A 23,208-nucleotide genomic window follows, 5' to 3' on the forward strand; every position below is an offset into this window, starting at 1 on the left:
TTTACGTAGTCATAAAGAATATACAAAGAAGTTTAAAGTAACTAATGATTTATCATTAAGTTACTTTTTCATTTGAACAAAAAAGTAACTCAAATGATATAGATTTCAACATCAAAATATAAGAAAAATAAATGTACATTAACAGAGTACATGGCCAGATATATACGAAGTATGAAAAGAAGCTAAAGCTAAGTTAACATCTTTGGGGACTCATGTAAAACGTGACAGTAATATTATAGCTCATCATTTAGCTAGATTATTGCCCTTTGGGGTGGAGCAGGTTTGGATTAATCATTGTCCGTGTACTCTCGAACATGTTGAACAAAACTTAACACCTCATTTGGTATGTGGTAAGGACTAAAGATAGTGATCATACAAAGTTTGTGAAGAAATTCTCATGCCAATACCCAGGGTAGTGCTAGTCTATAATTAGATCTAATATGGAGATTTATGAAAAAAATACAAAGGTTTGAAGATGGAGTTCTGTTGACATGGTGATGAGACTAATAACCATGAAGTTCCTTACAAAATTACACTTAAATTTATTACAATTTCCATAATTTATAACCGCTAAACAAACGGACTTTAGGAAGAATTGTAAGATCAGATTGAAGTTTCAAGAGCAATGAAATAGAAGAATAAATACAACACATTCATTAACTTGGCATTCAAGTTGTTTACCATTTTTTCTTAAAAACAAATTCAATCCTTGAGTTACTTAAAGAATTAAGACCCCAAGAAGGGGTCAATTCACGCTTCTTGCCCCTTGTCTGGTAGATCATGCACAATGAATTTATCTCCATGGCAAGTACAACAGATCACTTGCTAGCCCTACCACAGAGAAGGGCGTTATCAGGTATCTGGTATTCGTCCCTGAGTGAACGCGTAGGCGTATAAACTCTCAAATAAAATTGTTCTCCGAGGTATTGTCGTGCCCAGAATTGAGTCCTTACATTCCACATGCCAACATTGTCCAATGATAAATACACCGCGGTCCAGGATCTTGGATATACCTACAAGAGAGTAAAATGGACCATTAAAAAATGCCCAAAGGTGAATTGTGTTTGTTTAACTTAATGGCATTAACTGTCTTACCTGTACTGTGCAACGCGATATTGCATCATGTAGGTTGTACTGTCCGCGCTTCTCTGCTGACCATTTTCCGCCATCCATCCTGCCATACATTCAACAATATGAGTCACCACAGGCAAGGTTAGAAGAGGTTCAAATACATAAACAGAAGGTATGAATTATTACTAATGAGCAAATGTATAACATACTAGTCAAGAAAACTGTTAAAATTTTGTTTGTTGTAAGTTGCCATTTTTAGCCTGATTTGTTTAAAAAGACTTGTTAATGGTGGTTTAAAAACTTGCTTACCCAACGACGAAGAAGTTGTAGCCATCAAGGTGCCAAGTTTGAACAATGTTCTCTTTGTTCTCAAATACAATCTCTATAAATGTTCTGTAGTCAGCGCCCATCACTCCTGTGTCAAGGTACATTTTTTTTCCCGTAGGGTGATCAGGTATGCTATCGACACGAAACACGCCTTGAATGTTGAAGTAGTCTGCTAGCTTAAGGGGAGTATCTGCTGGAACAAAAGAAACACTATTGACAGCATATCTTTGTTTTCCATTCACTTGAGCTGCAGAGCTCATTAGCCTGATTGTTCTGCTCAATGGGATTTCTCCATAATGGTAGGATCCTTGTGGATTCGGCCTCGGTCCACTTGCTGTTAGGTTAGTCCTAGTAATCATAGGATTTCATATATATTAGTTCATGACTAGATCAAAGAAAATAGAGAAATTCCAAGTTTATAAGTACGTACTACATAGTACTAAAATACTCTGTAGATGAGAATGATATGCATTAGTTTATACTACCTTATTGTACGTGCTTGTGCAAGGGACCAACCGATTTCGGTGGTGGGTCCACCAGGAGGAGGGCCGGATACAGCGTGGTTGGAGCCTTGATAGTGGAGGATCCCGGTGGTTGTATGGATCACATCATTGAACCTGGTTGATACCGCGATGTAGTAGTCTTTGACCTCCTGATCTGCTGTGACCAAGACGGAGTAAGATTGACCAACATGAATATCCAATGATGAATAGAGTTGTTGCATGGTGTGAGTCCCCTCCACTTCTACTAGCTTCATCTTATGATCTTGAAATCTAATGTTGAGTGTGTTTTGCAGACCAACATTTGATATCCGAAACCTGTATGTCTTACCTGCCAATTTTTGTAAAAAGGGTTGCGCATAAGCATTAAATATATTTCCTAAAATAACACATGAAGACATATTAATCAGTTTGGTTAACATTTTGTACCCTTTTCGACTGTGAAAACTGCATCGTTTGCACGTCGACCATTGATATGAACCCCATCAGGGAAGTGAAGCCTCTTTCCATTGTCCAAAATTGTCTTCAATTTCTGCAATCATAGTACATTAGTAGCTACCCCTAAATTGATGTATCCAAGCAACTTTCTCCACATTGGGAGTCGAAATGTCGCTATAACAATCATTTAGAACTAATAACACGATAGCTTAAATTAAATAATTTAACGCTACTAAATTACTAATAACACGACAGTTTAAATTAAATAATTTAACGCTACTAAATTGTATACGTAGATTGAGGTCTAATAATAAAAGCAAAAATGTTTAGAAATAATCGAGAATGGTAGAGTCATAAATATACCTTGTGGTTAGTTTTGTACCAATCACCGATGAGAACAGTAAAGTCGTCAGCAGGGGGAGGGAAGGGAACAGGAATGAGAGGCCTGCTAAGAACCCTAATTCCTCCAAACCCACCAGCAGCCTTGTGAAAGGCTGTAGAAGGGAAGTAGAAGTAACTTCCAATTTGATCTTTTACTTGTAATTTGTAGGTAAAATTCTGTCCTGGAGGAATTGGACATGTAGTTCCATACACTCCATCTTCAAATGAATTCTTCCTTTGTTGGATCCCATCCCTACATCATCAAATGTCCGTAAAAATAACTTATATTCGTGCATTCAATCCATCGAATATTATGAATGAGCTTTATAATGTGATCGATTCAATAATAAAGAATTAAAGATGTTCCTATAGGATCGATGTTAATAACGTAATAATAAGGATATTTGTATGGTTGTACCATACTAACAATTGTGTTAATTGATTTAATTAATGTTTAATTTACATGAAGTCATGACTTTTGTGCTAATACATGAAGTCAGAGATTGCACGTACCTAGTTTGTTTCAGCTAGTAACTTCCTTGATAATAAAGATTGGCGGTTAAGGTTTGTAGTAACTTTGCGGTGGTAAGCAATTTGTTTCAAACTGTCAATTTTTTTTGACGTGCACGCACCGTTTAAATAATATTCATGCACATATCATGATTTTTTTATTTTTATTTTTTATTTTTTATTTTTATTTTTATTTTTATTTTTTGCTAGTTAAGTATTTTTCTCTATTTTGCATATTATATTTAGGTTCATATAATATTACAATGTAATTTACGAGGAGGCTAATATTTTCTCAGCTAAAATGTCATTGGGATATTTCCTTTTAAATATATGAGTATTAAGTTTTTGTTTTAATTAAAATAAAATGGATATAGTTCAAGCTGGTATCACAAAAATTCTCTTACACATGTTACGTGTAGATGAAGAATGAACTTATGTGTAGATGAAGAATGAACTTTTAAGTGTATAAAATAATCTTATAACAACACTAAATTAGAGTAAGCATTGACTTAGAATTATTAGCAAAGCTTTAATAATTAATTACAAGATAACCAAACAAAATTACACTTAAAAATTGAGTATGAACCTGAATAAGAAGTATAAACAGCCTAAACTATTCTCACCCTAGATGATTAATTGGTTACAAAAAAACAATTTTTTCGTTTTTAATTTACCTCTAATTTTTTTTCTTCAATCTAATTTTGCAAAATAATTATACATCATCATACGTTGCACATTAGCATTAGTAGCTATATACGAATTGTGTAGAAACTATATATTGCATGCTTGATATAATTGTGCCACCTATTTACTTTATATCGACCTACCTCTAATAATACATAGAGGAAAAAGCAATATCAATAAATACTACTTGAATATTACTCATAAATTTATATAACAATATAGTTTTACATATAAACTTTATGTGTCTCCAATAATAATATTTACCCTTTAAATTGCTTTTTAGATGAAAAAGAAATAGTATAGCTTAGCTGCCTTGCTTTATGCAAGTTGAGTGCACTCATGATTATACCACTCACGTTTTTTCCATTGACGGAAATTTTGTTGGGGACAACTAGGACCTTATTTTAAAGCTAAATTGAGTACTTAACTTATTTAAAGACTTACTTTTAATTATTTCCTTTTGTCTTTAATTAGATTTCCTCTTTGGTCAACAAGAGGGAGTAAGTTCAAATTTTTTAAAACATTGGTTAATAGACAAAATTTCAACATCTCACATAAGAATAACAAAGTTACTTTTAATTATTGGTGTTTAACATTATTAATGTTACTTTTTGGCATAAAGTATTTATTTATTAAGAAAGAAACATTATATCTTTGATATGAGGAAAATATATTACATTTCCATATTGATAATAGGATTGATTTGGTAAATAATATCATTAGTGATATTTTTTTTCCTAATTTCTAAGATCTCATATTTCTAACAATTATCATAACCTTAAGTAAATTGTTTTATGCCATTATGTAGGAATGCCTAAACTCTATATGTGATTATTATGAGTATAATTTAGATCTGAAATTCACTTTTTTTTTTTTTAAAAAAAATGAAAATTAAATTCAACACCAAATTCAAATTCACAATAAAGATGTAAGTATTGTAAAACAGGCTCATACTGAAAATTTTAAAACTAATATCTTCAAATATAAACCGAATGTCCAAAACTAGTTACATTGAATTGAGAATTTTTTGAATTAATTTCTTCAAATTTACGTGACCAAGAACAAACTACAATAGAGCTTGATTTAACCATTTCAAACAATATGAATTGCTTGCCCCCTTAAAATTCCCTACAAGATGTAAACTTGGTTCAACAACTTTTTAGTGGTACTATTTGATCAAACAACTAAAAAAATCACGCCTTTTAAATTGAGTTATTAGATGTTATATTACGGCATGTTAGCTAGGCCAATTAAATTGCACCCTTATTATAACATATACCAATACACGTACATTTTTTTGGCTAGTATGAAGCATACTATAATTTCACTAATATAATAAAATTATTATTAATCTGGTTTGACAAATTAAATAAAAATTCGAGAGAGAGAATAACAAACCAAGAAATGAGAAAGGGCTCATCCAAGTGATTAAATACGTTGATAATAAGATTATCATTTGTCACTGAAATTATATCTGGACCTGGGAATTGCTTGTTGATTAGTATCCCCTGCATTTTTTAATCAACCAAATCATCATCAAATAAATAAATTAACAGATTATGAAAGTTTAAATCTCAACAAATTATCTAATTAAAAAATTCATCTTTACTTTCAATAATATCATAATGTACGTTATTTTTCTAACATTCACACCCTTAAAAACAACACTAATTGATAATTGAGAATTAAAGCAGTAGAAAATTTAAGAAAGAGTTTTGCAAAAATCCCTTGACTTGGGTTTTTAAAAACAGCTAAGAGGTGGAGGCCAAAGGGAAGGAAGAGATGAACGAACCCGTTGTCGAACCCCAAGAGGATAGACATGGCCATAGGTGACATGCCAGTCGAAGAACCTATAAGGACTATCAGCAGCAGCAAAGTATAAGAGAGAAATCAAAGCAATGCAGGAAAGCAAACAATTATTTTGAGACATATTGTTATTTACTACTATATGTTGTTACAAAAATAATGGTGTTTAATTTGTGTTGTGTATGAATTGAATGTATGTTTCATGAAACTTTATATTATAAATTTATAACATAATAAAATTAATGGGTTGTGGTGTGGTTTTATTTTTATTTCCTTAGGTGTAAAGAAAATAATAATAATAATAATAATAATAATAATAATAATAATAATAATAATAATAATAATAGTAGTAGTGTATGTAGTTTTGGGTTAGGGGTATGGGAAACAGAATGAATTGAAGGGCTTTTAAATGGAGATGAGTAGTATGGTAGGGCGGGTAACCGAAAGAGGGTTTTAGTTGTATTTTATTTATTATTTCTATGTAGTGTATATGTGTGTGTATACATGTGTGTGTATACAAGAGTATATTATTATTCAATATATCAAAAGAAAATGAAATGAACTATGTAGTCAATTACTCAATTATATCTTTAATAATAATAATAATAAAAAAAAAAAATCTATACATTTACCAAAAGTATTGTCGAAAATTCATACTTTGTATATATATTTATTATAAGACGTGTTTTATGAGAATAGATTAAATGACTGATTAAATTACTAATGTAGATAATTTAGCTAGCAGTTCCATCATAATAATACGAAGTAATAAATCACTCAAAATGTAATATGGAGTACGTGTCTGTTCACATTTACTGAACTGATTGTAGTGGAGTTGAACTGAATTGAACTGAATAGAGCTAAAATGAATATTTTATGAGAGAAAGAAATTAGGAGCTGAACTGAATTGAATTGATTGGTGCTGAACTGAACTGGATTGAGCTGAAATTAAGTTGAAGTAAACAGACCCTACTTTGGTACTCCTATAGTTTGTTTATTTTCTTTGAAAAATAAGTTAAAGTTCAATATAACAAGGTTTATAAATTATAATTATGTACTCATGAAATCATTTGTGGCATTGATTATGAAAAACAAACGTCTAAACAGGTTAGACCAGGTAGACCTTGTTTTTCACAAGGTTGTGGGATAAAACTGTACTCGTAGTTGTAAATAGGGTATTGTTTGTCAACCCGAATCCATCAACCAGATAGATGTCTCAAGTAATAATTAGTCTAGTGGTATTACTCAACAATGGGCACTTTGGGAGTCGGGACTCTCCCAACTTTTTTCCCTTCTTAAGATATCTTGCTTGCTAATCTGAATTAGATTGACCTGTGTAAGATTTGATCGGGTAAAAAAAAAAAAAAAAAAAAAAAAAAAAGGTATAGAATTGTTTAGTATGAGTAAAATAAATGGGAGAAATGGAGTAAATTTTGTGGGCGGAACCGTGTAGAGTGAGGCTGTAGTGAAGTGGGTCGGTCAGCCTCTAATTGTTTGGTAAATTAAATGGGCTTCCGTGATTATTGTCGTAATACCCGGTATTCATGTGCGTCTATTTTGCTTTTTATTAATTTCCAGCTCATTTCCTATCCATTTTTTTCATCATTTCATTCTCTCCACTCCACTGGAAATCACTTCACTCACTTATAACTTTTGATTATTCGTCTTATTATTAACGCGTTATATTTAATCATCTTTGTTATTAATCCTAAGGTATAGATATATATATGCTCAAAGTATTGTAATTAGGATTGTAATTAGGATTGTTTGATCATTATATTTAATTTATTTTTGTTATAAGGTGCATAGTACGTATTTCTCTCATTCCCTTTTAATTGTAATGTTCTAAAATCTACATTAGTTCATGAATTAATTAACTTATTGATAGACATGCTCATAAACTATTAGCAAATAATTCTCGTCTCTTCGGAGACATTTGATAAAATTGGAACTATTTGCAAATTCTCGTATTTAATTATTCTAAGTGATTTTTTTGGGGATTTTGATCTTCGAAGGGATCTTGACGGCAAGTCTATCCAATCGAGATAGGCCCGCCCAAGTCAAATTTTCATTTTTTTGATCCAAGCAAAAGTAAATAGAATTTGATATTTTAGGATCAAGGAGTGGGGGATGGTTAGGATATAAGACATGTTCATATTTATCGAGCTGAACTGAACTTATTTCAATGTTCCTTATGATTCAACTGATTCTCACTTGCACACCCAATTTAACAGCTCTACTTCGTATAAAGTGCACATTCTGTTGCCTGTGTCAAGGAAGGGTGCTCTTCCCTGAAAATTTTAAGGTACAGGCGGCTGTACCTTGCTTGGTACAGCCAAAAAACGCAAAAAGAACATGTAACTATTTTGTAAAGAGCATACAGTTATTTTGTAAAGAACATATAGTTGTTTTGTAATGAACATTCAATTTTATATATTTTTTTTTCATATCTAAAGAACATCTGTAATATTAATAAAGAACATGAAAATATTATATAATAAACTTTATCTATATATAACCACCCTAATTTGAAGACAAAATTCAATAAACATTTCACATTAGGCAATGAACATTAGGTTGCAAATAAAGTACATTACACTGACTAATCAATGAACGTAAACATATGTTCTTTTCATTTATTTTTTTGGTGCAAATATGTTCTTTTCACTCTACGTATATGTTTATTACATTTTGATAGTATGTTATTTTTACTCTAGGTATATTTTCATTACATTTTAGTATGTTCTTTTCACTATAACTATATGTTCATTACTTTTATATATTATGTTATTTCCTACAAAACGACTGTACGTTGCACCGTACAGACGCCTGTAGGAACCAGCTATTGGCTCTTCCCTGACCACTTCGCCACCTTTGTTTGGTACGTAGTTTGTCGAAGAAAATCGATGATGATATGTACTTCGTATATTGTACTCTGTATATATAACTATCCTGGGCCTAAACTTAATGTCAAAATTCTATTAAAGCCCAAAGGGCCTAACGGTAATGCACGTACAATTGTTGCATTTATTTATGACAATAAATAATTCTCTTTGCTCTCCAAATCAAAGCAAAAGTTGCTGATACTTACTTGGACTGTTATGTACAATATATACTCACTCAAATCCAACTTAATATAAGAAGGACTTCAATCCGTACGATTTGGGCCCCCAAAACTAATAGGGCCCAGTATGAGTAGTGTACATCAAACTCAGAAACCCAAACCCCAATAAACTACTTATCAGTGGTCCACCAACACACCTGATCCACGGGCCACAGCATTCAAGTTTTTGGTCCAGGCTTATCAGAAAGATGGTGCCAGACTGTCAAGAGCTAGCCTATTAAACTTTTATGCAAAATTGCTTTCATACATTAATGAATATTGAATCACTACTAGCTAAGTAGCTAGCCTAAAATGAGAACATACAAGTTTATCTTCGTGATGAATGTGTAAGACAGTGTAAACTGCTATTTGAAATAGTGATTTTAAGTAAAATCAATACGTAATGAATGAAATTATTTATCACGGAGATTAATTTTGCAAATAAAAAGAACCTATGTATTTGAAATTTTGAAGAAGGAAACAGAAAGCTGTTTGTTGCTGTACAAAATCCTATCCAAAATCACATCCATTATTAAGTTAGAACTATACATAAGTTTATAATCTCTAGGTACCTACAATTCCTTCAAATTGAAGATTATTCTTTGATTCCATATTTCCATGATCCATATAATTAAAGTATGAATTAAAGTTCATATTTAACAAATGAATTGATCTCAAATCAGTAACTAAAGATATCAAAACATCAAATCAGCTCTCAAGATTTTGCATTTTTATTGTTTTTTATTTGTTTAGTTAATGTCATTTGTCACGGACATTAGTTTTACAGGGAAACTAACTACTACTAGTAAGAAACAAAGCGCGTAGAATGCCAAAAATAAGCAACAACCAAAACAATCAAACCAAAATTTACATACATACAAACAAACACCAAACCATTTAACCAAAACTGCTACTCCCTCCGTCCCTAAATTACATTCCTCTTTGGAAATTTACACGGGAATTAAGGAGGGAAGAATAAGACAAATAACAATGATTAGATAATGCAATGAGAAGTACAAAGATATATTAGTTATTACTCATGACATGTCATCAATCCTTTGCAAAAAAAAAAGGACCAATCACATGCTCCTAATTGAAAATTTTTAACCAATCATATTCATTGTAATTTGGCACAAAGATTATGAGTGAGATTAGGTAAGTATGAGTGAGAAAGCATTAAATATAAAACAGAAAAAGAGAGTTGATTTACTAAAAAAAACTTACCAAAAATAGAAAGGAGGAATGTAATTTTGAAATACCAAAAATAGAAAGGAGGAATGTAATTTAGGGACGGAGGGAGTACTAAATTCCAGCAGACACTGTTAACATAAAAGAAGAACTCTGATCACAACACCCCATTTACCCTCTCCAATCACCCTCTTCAATTCCTATTGTCCAATTCACCTAATCATCCATCCTATTTTACTATAGTCTCTTTTTTCTCCAAAATACCAAATTTACTTATCCTATCTAAAGGTGTCGATTTAAATATTCGAATCATGTTCGATAAGATTGAGTCAGGTCTCTTTTTAAACTTGAGTCATGTTAAATTAATGTGTCAATAGTTAATACGGATCCAAATGTAAATCAAATATTTTTCAAATCAGTTTCAAATTGAGTCAGGTCAAACGGGGTTTTGACACCTCTAGTCCTATCTACATTTATAGAAACCTTTTTATTTTTCTCGAGTTAAGTTCCAAACTCTCTTGCTCATTTTTTTCATTTACTCATTTTACTTGCATAAAATCATAAACAAGTAAAAAGCAAGTAATTTGAGACAGAGGGGTAAAATAATACGAGTAATTAATAATATAATAATAAAAATAATAACATAAAAAGCAGATTGTAGCAGAGGCATTAAACCATCCATAATCGTTCCCCCAAATACCATCCTATATCTAGGAACACTTAAAACACACTTCTCTCTCTTACATTTATAATCCTCTCTTCCATTTTCCTTCATTCTTGCATCATCTTCAACAATTATCAAACAAAAACCCACCAAATAATTTCTAAAAAAATGCATGCGAAAACAGATTCAGATGTAACAAGCATGGCAACAGTAAGCCCACCAAGATCACCCTCAAGAAGAGCAGTCTACTACGTTGAAAGTCCATCTTATTCACAACAAGACCTCGACAAACTATCTTACGCAACACTAAGCCCACCTACTTCTCCTACAAGAAACTACCATTGTTCTCCAATTCACCATTCTCGAGAATCTTCTACTTCTAGACTGTTCTCTTCTACTTCCCTTAAACAGCATTATCACCGCCGTGCCGGAAGTGGGTGGCGCCGGATTTACGGCGGACTCCGGTTGGATTACGGCGGCGCCGGCGATGAGGAGAGAGATTGTGAGGAGGAGGAAGATGAGGAGGATGGTGGGCCCAGTTGGAGGTTTTATGTGGGGTGTTTTATGGTTTCGTTTATTGGGTTGTTTAGTGTGTTTTCTTTGATTCTTTGGGGGGCTGCTAAGTCTTTTCACCCTCATATTCTCGTCAAGGTCAGTCTTTCTTTCTAAGTTTCCTCTGTTTCTGCATATCCCCTGTTTTCTTGATTTTGACTCGGATGACTCACTGAGTCAACTCGGTGGTTTCATTAACCTAATGTTTGGGTTCTAATAAGTTATTTTAATTTGCAAATTACAATGGGTCTTGTACATATTGAATGTACTTCTCATTATTTAGTTGAATATTTCTCTTTTTGGTTTTGATTTAATGAATCACACGTAAATTATTGTATCTTTTTATAAAAAATCAGTGAGTACGTGTGAAATGATTCTAATAAAATCACATTTCATTATAAAATGTATCAATTAAAATTTTCATACATAGCGAAATAAATAAAAATGTATCAAGACTATCAACTACCAAATATTCCTTTGTTGCGGAAGTTATAATATGAAATGGAACTACTGCAAAAATGGATGAATTAAATGTGACATTGGCAAGATACCTAAAGTCTATCGTAGGAGCATGGGTAGTTCTGAAAAGTGAAACCTTGGGAATTTGAATTAATTTTCTTTTTTTTTTTTTTCCATATTTTTTGGTTAGTATGACGAGGGGGTTGACTAAGTCAAACATGTGAGACTCACTGAGTCAACTCGTGAGCTATTGTGATGATTTTGTTTGGAAGGATTATTGAGGGTTAAACTAGTCATTTCCGCATATAATTTCATAGCTTTAAAGGAGGTTACAGACGTAGTAGCACACTAGCACCCACCAGTTGCAGGACACTGATCACTTTCGTTTAAAGTTGGGCTCTTTTAATTTGTTTTAGTCAGAATATAACAACCGAGTTCTTTTTTTTAGGTTCGAGTTCACTGAGTTAACTCGGTGTCTCGTCCTATGAGAACTCGCACTTATTAGGCCCACCACATGACCTCATGGGTTTGACTCTTTTTCCCACATGCTCATGTCATGGATTAAACGGAAACATTTTTTAAAAATCATTTTTTGAAAGAATGTTTTTTTGGTAAAATACTCAAAATTTGAAGACTAATGAATTATTTATTAATTCTGTTTGAAATAATGTAGAACATGGTGTTCCTGGATTACACAATACAAGCAGGAATGGACGGCACAGGAGTTCCGACAGATATGCTGTCTCTTAATTCGACGGTCAGGATTTCTTACAAGAATCCCGCCACATTTTTTGGAGTCCACGTCACTTCCACCCCTTTTGAACTCTACTACTATCAACTCAAAGTTGCTTCTGGTCAGGTATTTGTCCTCATTCACGGGTACTCGTTAGGTGACTAACATATTAGCCATTGCGTTGTTATGAACATACCAAGTATTCTAGTATCTTTATCACATGTTTGAATGTATTGATTAGTTGCCCTATGCATAAGCATTATTTCCTAAATATGCTTGTTGGCTTATTGTTTGACTTTTGTGATCCATAGGGTTAAGGAATTAATTGCAATTTAATAGTCTAATTGTATAGGTATACGTGACAAATACTAGGGCCTTGTGTTGTATAGATATATGTCAATGTCATGTTTAATGTGATGGCTTAGTTATGAGTAATTGGGTATGGTTGCATGTTTCTTCAATTTTGAAGCAAGCTTCTTCACTATTAGCTGTGAGACTGTGACCTTGGACTTCTTCAGTAGTGTAAAAAAATTTCGAAATTGCACCGGTTTTGTTTCCATAGTTGTATGAAAATTTTACAGTAGTCATTTGAAATATGACTACCATAATGTTTTCATGATTATAAAGTTTATAATACGATAGTCATTTTTCAAACGACTACTGTAAAATCGTCCATAGTTGTAACTTAAGTTTCACAGCTAAGGAAGGCTGATTTTTGATGAGGATGTATTAAATAATATACATGTGAACATCCTTCATATTCTTAGACAAACCTTGAAGATTGAGTCTATATTTATGTGTTTCGAGGTAATACTATCATTTTTATAGTGTATGCCCTTGTAAATGGGAAATTGAGTATTGATAAAATTTTAGTATACTTCCCAAGGAAAAAATTTAAGAAGGCCTAATGGTGATACATCTATGTTGATTTCCTTGGAACAATATACTTTTGTGATTAATTTAATTTCGGATTGATGTTGTGGGAGGTATTCTTGACTTGCTTTTGTTTAGTTGTTGAATTGATGCTAAACTGAATATGAATTTTTTAGATGAAGAAGTTCTACCAGAAAAGGAAGAGTCATTCCAACATAACTACAGTTGTGCATGGACATCAGATCCCTCTCTATGGCGGAATGTCAGTTGTATCCGATGCAATGAAAGGTAACAACTTGCATGACAAAAAAGTGAATGTCGGGTTGAATTTAACATTTACTCTGCGATCAAGGGCTTACATTCTAGGGAGACTGGTTAAGTCCAAGTTCTATAAGCATATCAGATGCCCTGTCACGTTAGATAGCACCCGTCTTGGCAAACCCAAGAATCTGTTACATTCCTGTGTTTTCGATGAGTGAATGTTAGTTCGAGCCTATAGTTATGAAAACATTAACAGCAGATCAGGAATTAAGACTAGATTTAATGTTGGCAAAAGCCATCATTTATATGATTAACTAAGCTCAAAGTTTGCTGATCATTTGGTTTGTAGCTTAGGAAGAGAAAGTATATACTAACTTTTTTTTGTTGTTGGTTTTGGGATTGTACTTAAACAAAGCTTTGTTTTCAAGGAATTATATGACATTGCTGAAAGCATATGTTATTGGATTGAGTATTTGGATCATTGGATCCTTGAGATTTTTTAGTTGCATCTTTTTGTAGATGAGCATCAGTATACTTCTTATGCAAGTAGAGTTTTCAGTATGGCCTGGCCTTATTTGAGCAGAATTTTTTGGCTGGTTTTGTTTTCTACCTGATTTGGCCAGTTCATTTTTTCGGGTTTGGGTTGGCTCAATGGCAGCCAGGCTTGATGACTGATGCCCCAGGCCAAAATGGGACTGATAAGTTGGCCACGGCCTGTCCTAGCCGTGTCCAGATCTGCCACTCTCAAAGTATAGAAAGGGAACATCAGGTTGTTGCCCCTCCTAAGAAAAAAGATTTGAGTAGCAGTCATGCAGTCCATACTGGCTGAACAATTGCTTTGTTTATAAGGTTTTGGAGGAAACCATGGATTTGAACGATCAGACTCGTCTTCAATCTCATTCTGTTTTGTTCCAGAGCCTCAGAGACCTGCTTTTGGAATCCAATGGTTGCTACATAATTTCAAAGCTCAACAAACCGGTCTATTTTTAAATGAGCTAAATTATTCAGATTCTGCTACTATTACTAAGGTGGGAATTCCTTTTCTTCAATCAAATTTGTTGTAGTACCTTTAAGTGGTTAAATGTTTTCCTAGGAGTTTATTTAGGTTTGGTTACTACAGGACCTGGTAGACCGCCTCTTCCCCAAGTTTCTCTTATGGACATGGAAATTCTAGCATCAGAACCTCCAAATTTTGTGTTGTTGGCAAAATTGCGTTCTGCATGTTTTAGAACATTTCATAATATGAAGTGCATCATACTACATTACTACGTATGTTTTTGGTCCAAAATAAGTGTCTAAGAGTCCACTCATATCTGATTCTTAAAGATACAACACGGTGCATCAGGTTATTTGATGTTTGATGTGAGAGTTTTTGCCAAATTTTATACACACCTTAGAAAATGGAAATAAGTAAAATCATAATCTCAAGCATTGAAAAACTCAGAGAATACAGGGTTTGCAAGGGGAAAATACAATGGCTGAAGCTGGAATTCAAAAGAAAGACCTAACGATATAAAACAGTGAAACCAAATTACACAAAGCTGGGATAATATTGAAATTGCAGAATACTAAAGCTTAACACTTAACTGACACTAGGACATAACAATAATACATTAGTACCAGCAAAGTACCAAGAGGATGATCAACTAATGGTCTTTCTTGACTTCTTCGCTATCCTTATGTCCACCGGGAAGCTTATCTTTGATCTTCTCTAAGAATCCTTTCTTCTCCTGGGCTTCATGTGACCCCCCACATTGCCCATCAGACCCACAGTGAGCCACAACTGGAGGTTGAGGAGCCGCAGAAGCTGGTGCAGCTGCAACAGCGTCATCCTTGTGATGCCCCGGCAACTTCTCTTTGATCATTTCAAGAAAACCCTTCTTTTCCTCCGGGTGTGTTGCCTCTGCAGTTACAGTTGTAGGCTGATGATGGTTATCGTAATCACTTACTGGAATGGCAGCAGCTTCATCTTTGTGACCTGGTAGCTTTTCCTTGATCTTGTCTGTTAGGCCCTTCTTCTTCTTCTTCCTCTTTATTTTCACTCCATCTTCCTCCACTTCTTCCTCCGACTATAAGATTCCATGTTACAAATAAGAACAGTTAGATCATTCTGTTAAAATGAATCTTTGCATAATGAAAATTTATTTCCAACATAGTAAAGTTCTTACCGAGCTAGAGCTGCTACTGTTTAGATAGACCTTTTCTTCCTCTGCCTTGTCTACCTTCTCTTTTGGGTTCTCTTCCTTCTTTTTAAAGCAATCAAAGAGACCGCGATCCTTAGCATTGACCTCAGTGGTCTCATTTTCAAATTGGTCTGACATACTGCTGGTTGGTAATAATAAACCCGAAACAAAATTATTCTAAGCTTATTATGTAGTTGTAATAGAGATTATACTTGGGATTTTTCCTTTTGAGATGAATGTAATTTTTTTTGTTGGTGATTATACTTTGTAATTGGTTGGCCTTTTATAGAAGAAGAGGATCACCTGATGACAAGTTAAACTACTTAGCTTGGCACTTGATCTTACAAATTAAGTAATTAAAATTTCTGCATTTATTTTTGTGCAAAATCCAAGTAGTGAATATTTTTTTGCATTGTTTGCCTGATGTTTTGTGAGAGGGGATGAATCTGCTAAAATGTCGGTCCATCGACCAAAGTTAAGCTTGAATGGTCGGTTTGGCGAGTCTGCAGCGTATTAAGTTAACCCATGTGCCTGCTGCTGATTTGGTGTGGCCTTGAGATTGAGAATACAGGACATACTGGGTATGTAAAAATGACCTTGAAAGGAGGATACAATGCTTCAAGTTCCTAGATCTTTCTTGTTTATAATACTTTCAGTACTAAGTTCTATATAATACAGTACTACATCATTCAACTATGAAAAGATTTTGATAGAAAATTTTAATCAAAGTTAAATGTATGTTACAATTTCTCTTTGACTATTATGGTTTAGGATGGAAAAAATTGGCAGAAAGGCCCTTGGTTACAAGATTATATATAGCTGCAACGATTAATAATACGCTTAACAGAATGCCTAAACTGCCTAGAACCAAGTTAAGAAACCACATTGTGCTGAATTTACTTGGTTTCTTGATAATAATCCACATGAAACACGGGTAGGCAAAGGTAACTGGCAGTGCAATCCCTCCGATTAGTGGTGCTAGGACGGGCAAGAAAGGAACAGCAACTGCTATGAAAAAAACCAGCCCTCCGAAAAATACCCTTAACCCTGCTCTTATCCACCAGGTGCAGGGCTTTTTCTGTATGCTCACATAGCGTAACTCAAAGTTGTCAAAAACTGGCATCGCGTAAACTTGAAATGAACACAAGCTGTTTATGATGAGGAAGAAGTATATTATGGCTAGCTTCAACCTTGAGCTGTGATTTCCATGAAATTGTGCAAATGCTTTCAACATCCCTGTATTTGGCATCTGAAATACAAATATGCTATTAAAACATTGTTTTTTTTCTTTTTTTTGAGAAAATTTAAATTTTTAGTAAAGTTAACAAGTGCATAGTTAATTACCAAGGTTCCATATGCCCAATATCCACCAATTGCTAAGGGAAAAAGACACAATGCTATCAATGCATATGTTATTTTCACTCCTTTCCACATTATTTTGTGGGTTGGATCTTTTAAACTTGGTGGAAGTGTTCCCTGAAACATCACAATCGTTACATTAATTTGTAAACTTCATCGTGAGTTTATTATAGTGGAAGTACGGAGTAATATAAAGTATGCATATTGACTTAATGGAAGTTAGATAGATAATAAGTATAATACGGACTTGTAAAGTATATATATATATATATATTTTAATAGAAATACGTGTCCTATTATTTAAGGACACATGACTAATGAAGTAGTGAGTCTAAGAAACTGTAACATTAATATTATTGAAACATAAAAACCAGGACATATTGCTCACAATTCATACCTGTATCTCAAGCACAAGATTATGACCTCTGAAAGAAAAGGCAATAATCCCAAGAGCAGAGAGAACATTTGTAAATGATTTCATTTCCGATTCCGAACCCCTTGCAGAAAGGCTGTATTTTGTTCCTGAAGGTCTACCATTGCTGATAGACATAATCCAGATAATAGTGCAGTAAACTACAGCTGAAATCGCGCTAACTAGTGACACCCAAGCCACTGAGTTCAAGTTAGGAAGTTGGGCTATAACAATGGCCAAACATATGAATACCATGTACCATTCTACAGTAGTTAGTGATTTTGCATGACAAATATTGTCATTTTCACATAATATATGATATAAATGTTGCATTGTGCCACCACCAGTTATAAGAAGTGTTACACATGTTCCTCCTGACAGGTACATTACTGGTAATAGAGCTAGCAATTTCCCCAGCTTAGGACCTTCATTCACATACAAAATAATAAAAACAAAATTTAGTTATAAATTACTCTCCATCATATCAACTATTACTTTATACTATTACGATATAAAATAGAAATGTGGTATATTATTTAAAGACGGAGGGAATATGAAAACGGGGAAATGAGGAATGGACTAACCAAATGCGGCCATAGCCAATTGGAGGTATCGGCTATAGCGAAAGCCGGAGGGGGATTCATGCAGTTGGGTAAGAAGCCATATGGTGTAAAGTTGCCATATGAATGCAATTGACAACCATGTGATTCCCCAAGCCCTGAAGACAAATTAATTTAGAAAAAATTGTCAAAAAAAATAATTTCTCTTATAAGATTCGAACTATTGATCTTGTGTCACACTTGCTCCGATACCATATTAAAGGATTATTTCAACCAAAATCTTAAATTATTGGTTGAAACCCATGATCGATTTAGATACTCTATTAATTACGCTTACGTTTACTTTGACTGCCTGGATATATAAATTTTTTATTTACAGGCATTTGGTTTTTTCATGTGACATACTCATTGGATGACTTCATTGCATTAATTTGGTAAGGGTAGAACCGTAGAAATATGTGCATGGATCAATAAATTTGGTCGCTGGTAAAAGTGCATGTAATTCTATTGAGGAAACTATGGTTGACTTTGGGTCAAATATTAATGTAAACCAAAGGCAAGTTATAACTCAATAGATCGTAACACGGTAACAGGCGAGGATTTCTCTGCTCTTGTCAAACAGGAAACCAAATTCCAAATACCATGAACTTGTACTGTTTACGCATTTATAAATAGTATCTCTGAAATTGAATGTGTCAAAAAGCTTAATTTGTTTTTCAATGTTTAATCGATCAAAATTCCATACCCATAATAATAGACTTAAATTAAAAGTAAAGTTAGGGATGTTTCTAATGCTTAAACTTTAGGAATATATTTAATCAGCCACTAACCATCAAATAACTAATATTTCAATGAAAAAGTGTAAAGCAAACGAAAAGACTCGTATCTAACCCAGTAGAAACAATTCCAAGAGACGATTATTCCTCTATTATTTTTTTAAAAAAAATAATACCTCTATTTTATATTATTTTAACGATTTGATATAAAGTGTGAGTAAAAAATGTCTATCCGTTACAAATACTATAAAACAAAGGTAGTAATTATTATGTTAGGACGGATCTAATTAGGTGATGGTACACACCATATACCATCAAATTGCATGCCCATTTCAAGCCATAATTTGTGTAACATGCAATGATGCAAAAACACAACCAACTATATATGAGTAATTGAGTACAATGTTATGCTATGCTTATGCTCAACTTATTTCGACTTATTTCAGACAAATATTTTTCATACTCGTAATTTTGGTAAAGAAAAAGAAAATGAAGTATATAAAGTTAGTAATTACCATCCAAGAGTAGTAAAAGCCACAGGAAGAGCAAGAGACTGAAGTCCAAGGCCAGAAGAAAGCAAATGAAAGATGCAAAAACACAAATTTCCATTTCTTGATTCTGTTATAGGAAGCCATGCTTCTGCTTCCGGATTTTTACTTACTTCTCCTACCAATTCCTTTCTTCCCGACACGAAAACTATGTTGTCATGTAACCTATTATGATCATCGAAATCGAGTTCGTCGTCGTCTTCCACGGGATTAATCCTAATGCTCCTACTACTACTCTCATAATTAATTATGGAGATAGGAAAAATATCTATTGACCTTGACGACGACTTTACACTTTGTCTATCTCTTTCTATTTCTTCTTGCATTAGTTGCTCTAATGTTGTATGCCATTTTGGAATTTCCATTGTTTTTTCTTAATATTTTACTAGTATTTGTTTATTTTAGAGGAAAATTCTTCCTATTTTTTTTTTTTTTTATATCTTCTTTCTTGGTTGGCATGGTTGCTTTATATAATGGATTTATGGTAGTATGCCGAAATATAAGGTTGCTGATAGACTAATAACCAATATTTGACGGACCTACATTGTCCCCTTTTTTTAAAATAAATAAATAAATAAATATATTATTATTATTATTTTTATATTTTTTTATTAGTAAAAAGGTTTAAGCTTTTTATAAGTCAACACGACTTAAGTTTTGATTTCACACTTTCATGGTCGTGAAATGTAAACCTTTTCACTAAACCAAAACTTGTTGATAGTAGACGAATTTACATGGTCCGTCCATCCTTTTAATAAAGGGCCATATTCTCATTTATTCATGGGGCTTGCCAATCTCGTCCACTATAAATAATTATTCTCTTTCATACTCATAAAATTTGACTAATTTTAAGTGTGTTTTGAAATGAATGAATTGAAAAAAAAAAAAAAAAAAAAAAAAACCTATCATATTCTCTAAAAAAATCATTATATTCTCTTAATATATATACACTCTTAAAATCATATCTTAAAGTAGAATAAATAAATAAATAAATAAATGAAAGTGGTAATTAAATTTTCTAGTTGATAGCTTGATACTATTAATTAATGTCATTTTAGGATATCTTGTTCTATTAATAGTGACAAACTAAAAATGCCAACTTGATTCGATGAAAGTATGTGGTGGGAAATTTTAGCATCAATTTTGTTCATTTTTCTTTTTATTAATTTATATTTTCTTTGCCGTTTTATACTTTAATTATTGTGACTTTTGCACTATTCACTTTCACTTATTTAACTGTCTTTTGTGATTTATATATAAGATAAAACATAACTTTAGCATCACTTTTTTTTAAAAAAATATCTAAGTAAATAGTATACCAATATCTAATTTTTACTCATCAAGATTTTAAGACATTAATGTTGGAATTACGTGTTGATAAGTGTGGTAGATGAAATAAGTCAAGTAAAATAGAACCTAACAAATAAGTAATAATTTCTTTATTCTTGGAACCTGGCCTTCTGGTGATGATGATGATTTGAATGATGTAACCATGGTGACGCTAGGACTTATTAAGTCATGATTTCTTTGATACGTCGGTAGTCATTATTTGGAGTACAAAAATAGAAAACAATGTGCTTTGAATTTTTAATTATGGAATTATGAGTCAGAAGACAACAAGTGTTAAGTTGCATTATTAGAAGAATTAATTAGGGCTTGTTCTCATTGATTGAACTCAGCTAAACTAAGGGCATGTTCTCTTCCGTTGAAATTCAATTCAGTTCAGTTCAGTTCAGATTAGCTCTTAATTTACGTCTAATGATATTGCTAATGATATAAAGCCAAATTTCATTCTTTTAAGCTCTTATTACAACGACGACGACAACAACAACAACAACAACAACAACAACAACAACAACAACAACAACAACAACAACAACAACAATAATAATAATAATAATAATAACAATAATAATAATAATAAATAAGTAATAAATAATAATAATAATCATCAATAAATAATAATAATAATAACAATAACAATAATAATAATAATAATAATAATAATAATAATAATAATAATAATAATAATAATAATAATAATAATAATAATAATCAATAAATAATAATAATAATAATAATAATAATAATAATAATAATAATAATTAATAATAATAATAATAATAATAACAATAATATTATTATTAATAATATGTACATTTGTATATACACATATGTATAGTAATAAATAATCAAAGATCACTAATTCGTAGTTAAAAATCACTAATTAATAAGTTCAGTTCAGTTCAGTTCAGCTCAGTTCAGTTCAGTTCAGTTCAGCTGAGTTCAGTCAATCGGAACAGGCCCTAAACTAAACTAAACTAAACTGAAATGAATATTTTATAAGAGAAGGAAATTAAGAGCTGAACTGAACTGAAATGAATATTTTATAAGAGAAGGAAATTAGGAGCTGAACTGAACTGAATTTCAACGTATGAGAACTTAGTTGAACAATTTTTTATACGGAGCAATATATAATACATACAGTATTACAAATACCAATATAATAGTATATAGAGAGAGTAGTACAGACGTATAGTACAACAAATGTTACGTATTTCTTTTCTTTTTTTTTACGAAGTACTCATTTAGATCTACAAATAAAAAAAAGAAAAAAAGAAAAAAAAATAAAAAGAGTAAATGACCAATGAAATTGCTTCTATTCCGTAGTACGGTTGTACAAGCATAATACTCCGTACATTGTTAAGGACTAAGAGCATGGGCAATAACATCCCAATCCTCATCCTCTAATATACTCTATCTTTTCTTCTTGTTTTGACACCTTATTTTCTCTTTCATATACCCAACTTTCCACTAACTTCATCCTTTTAACTATTTTTCATCTTCTATTTTCCCCACATCAATTAAAGATCCTCTTTCTCATCCTCCTCTTTTCTCTCCTACTTTTTACAAAAATAGCATTGCCAAGTGTCAAATAATTATAGGTGCATGTTTATGTTTTTTTTTATAAAAAAAAAATCCCTTATCTCTCCTCACGTGTCACCCACCCCACAATTCCACCCAAAACTTGGCTCTTGAGCCAATGCACCTTCATCCTCCATCTATAGAGGATCCACCATCATCCTCTTTAATTGAGGATCCTCTTAAAAGGTTCTACAACAATCCTCATCCTCTAACTTCACAAAAAACATAAAAAGGATGAGGATCATATACCCCATTGTGGGTGCTCTAAGGAGTATTTCTTTGTAAGAAAAAATGAATAATGTGTTTATGGTTCACAATTAATTAAGCAACAAATTAGTGAAATGGGAAAATAAATTAATTGCATGTATACGTATCAAATTAGTTGTGATATTCACAGTTACTTTAAATTAGTCTACAAACGTGACAATAAATTCTAGACGATGACAAACTTATGAGAAGGGGAAATAAATCATACCATCCAAGAGTAGCAAAAGCAACGGGGAGCATAAGAGCTTGCATTCCAAGTCCTGATGATACTAAATGGAACACACACGACCATATGTTACCATTCCTCGATTCTGTGATAGGAAGCCATGCCTCAATTGGATTACTATCCTCTTCAAATTCCATTGATAAATTGTTGTTTTCGGAATTGAAATCACCATTATTTTGGAATTCTTCCAATCTATGAATTGGAATAATTCTATTACTAGTACTCATTTTTTTTTGCTAATATGTTTGATTTAGTTTCCTTTGTTTTGCATACCAAATGAATGTATTTATAGAAGTAAATACTTAGCTAGCTTATAATTAGCTGTCAAAATCAATTGACTCATTAATTCTAATTCACATGTGTTACATATATAAAAATGGAAACTAGAGCCTTCTATTTATT

General features: G+C 32.4%; 4 protein-coding genes across 5 annotated transcripts; 1 reads left to right on the plus strand and 3 right to left on the minus strand.

The window, feature by feature from the left end:
• Positions 1-481: 481 nt before the first annotated feature.
• On the minus strand, positions 482-6,156 carry LOC145560438 (L-ascorbate oxidase homolog). The gene is made up of 8 exons (XM_081621692.1): positions 5,704-6,156; positions 5,310-5,419; positions 2,700-2,970; positions 2,328-2,430; positions 1,884-2,229; positions 1,381-1,746; positions 1,096-1,174; positions 482-1,013 (listed from the first exon to the last, which is right to left on the minus strand). The coding sequence occupies exons 1-8, from the start codon at positions 5,839-5,841 to the stop codon at positions 819-821; spliced, it is 1,608 nt and encodes a 535-aa protein (XP_081477818.1). The 5' UTR covers positions 5,842-6,156; the 3' UTR covers positions 482-818.
• A 4,526-nt stretch (positions 6,157-10,682) lies between these two features.
• LOC145560439 (uncharacterized) lies at positions 10,683-14,779 on the plus strand. The gene is made up of 3 exons (XM_081621693.1): positions 10,683-11,323; positions 12,357-12,542; positions 13,466-14,779. Exons 1-3 carry the CDS (start codon positions 10,841-10,843, stop codon positions 13,766-13,768), a joined length of 972 nt encoding a protein of 323 aa, XP_081477819.1. The 5' UTR covers positions 10,683-10,840; the 3' UTR covers positions 13,769-14,779.
• A 250-nt stretch (positions 14,780-15,029) lies between these two features.
• Positions 15,030-16,144, minus strand: LOC145559128 (dehydrin DHN1-like). The gene is made up of 2 exons (XM_081620549.1): positions 15,719-16,144; positions 15,030-15,619 (listed from the first exon to the last, which is right to left on the minus strand). The coding sequence occupies exons 1-2, from the start codon at positions 15,869-15,871 to the stop codon at positions 15,197-15,199; spliced, it is 576 nt and encodes a 191-aa protein (XP_081476675.1). The 5' UTR covers positions 15,872-16,144; the 3' UTR covers positions 15,030-15,196.
• A 293-nt stretch (positions 16,145-16,437) lies between these two features.
• Positions 16,438-23,048, minus strand: LOC145559127 (lysine histidine transporter-like 8). 2 transcript variants are annotated; one of them, XM_081620548.1, is made up of 5 exons: positions 22,789-23,048; positions 18,089-18,222; positions 17,490-17,929; positions 17,078-17,209; positions 16,438-16,982 (listed from the first exon to the last, which is right to left on the minus strand). In XM_081620548.1, the coding sequence occupies exons 1-5, from the start codon at positions 23,031-23,033 to the stop codon at positions 16,494-16,496; spliced, it is 1,440 nt and encodes a 479-aa protein (XP_081476674.1). In that variant the 5' UTR covers positions 23,034-23,048; the 3' UTR covers positions 16,438-16,493. The 2 variants fall into 2 exon arrangements, with proteins under 2 accessions (XP_081476674.1, XP_081476673.1); XM_081620547.1 differs by lacking the exon at positions 22,789-23,048 and adding an exon at positions 19,356-20,133.
• Between the last annotated feature and the right edge of the window lie 160 nt (positions 23,049-23,208).

The sequence above is a fragment of the Chenopodium album genome, chromosome 9 (assembly GCF_948465745.1).
Source record: "Chenopodium album chromosome 9, dcCheAlbu1.1, whole genome shotgun sequence".
NCBI classification, from domain to species: Eukaryota; Viridiplantae; Streptophyta; class Magnoliopsida; order Caryophyllales; family Amaranthaceae; genus Chenopodium; species Chenopodium album.

Coding starts and splice junctions, on each gene's coding strand:
- LOC145560438 (XM_081621692.1), bottom strand. CDS start 5,841: ATGTCTCAAAATAATTGTTTGCTTTCCTGCATTGCTTTGATTTCTCTC. Junction 2,431..2,699: donor GGTACAAAACTAACCACAAG/GTATATTTATGA, acceptor CTATGATTGCAG/AAATTGAAGACAATTTTGGA. Junction 2,230..2,327: donor AGTTTTCACAGTCGAAAAGG/GTACAAAATGTT, acceptor AAAAATTGGCAG/GTAAGACATACAGGTTTCGG.
- LOC145560439 (XM_081621693.1), top strand. CDS start 10,841: ATGCATGCGAAAACAGATTCAGATGTAACAAGCATGGCAACAGTAAGC. Junction 11,324..12,356: donor ACCCTCATATTCTCGTCAAG/GTCAGTCTTTCT, acceptor GAAATAATGTAG/AACATGGTGTTCCTGGATTA. Junction 12,543..13,465: donor TCAAAGTTGCTTCTGGTCAG/GTATTTGTCCTC, acceptor TGAATTTTTTAG/ATGAAGAAGTTCTACCAGAA.
- LOC145559128 (XM_081620549.1), bottom strand. CDS start 15,871: ATGTCAGACCAATTTGAAAATGAGACCACTGAGGTCAATGCTAAGGAT. Junction 15,620..15,718: donor ACAGTAGCAGCTCTAGCTCG/GTAAGAACTTTA, acceptor GGAATCTTATAG/TCGGAGGAAGAAGTGGAGGA.
- LOC145559127 (XM_081620547.1), bottom strand. CDS start 19,753: ATGGAAATTCCAAAATGGCATACAACATTAGAGCAACTAATGCAAGAA. Junction 18,223..19,355: donor GCTTTTACTACTCTTGGATG/GTAATTACTAAC, acceptor ATTTGTCTTCAG/GGCTTGGGGAATCACATGGT. Junction 17,210..17,489: donor ATCTTGTGCTTGAGATACAG/GTATGAATTGTG, acceptor GTGATGTTTCAG/GGAACACTTCCACCAAGTTT.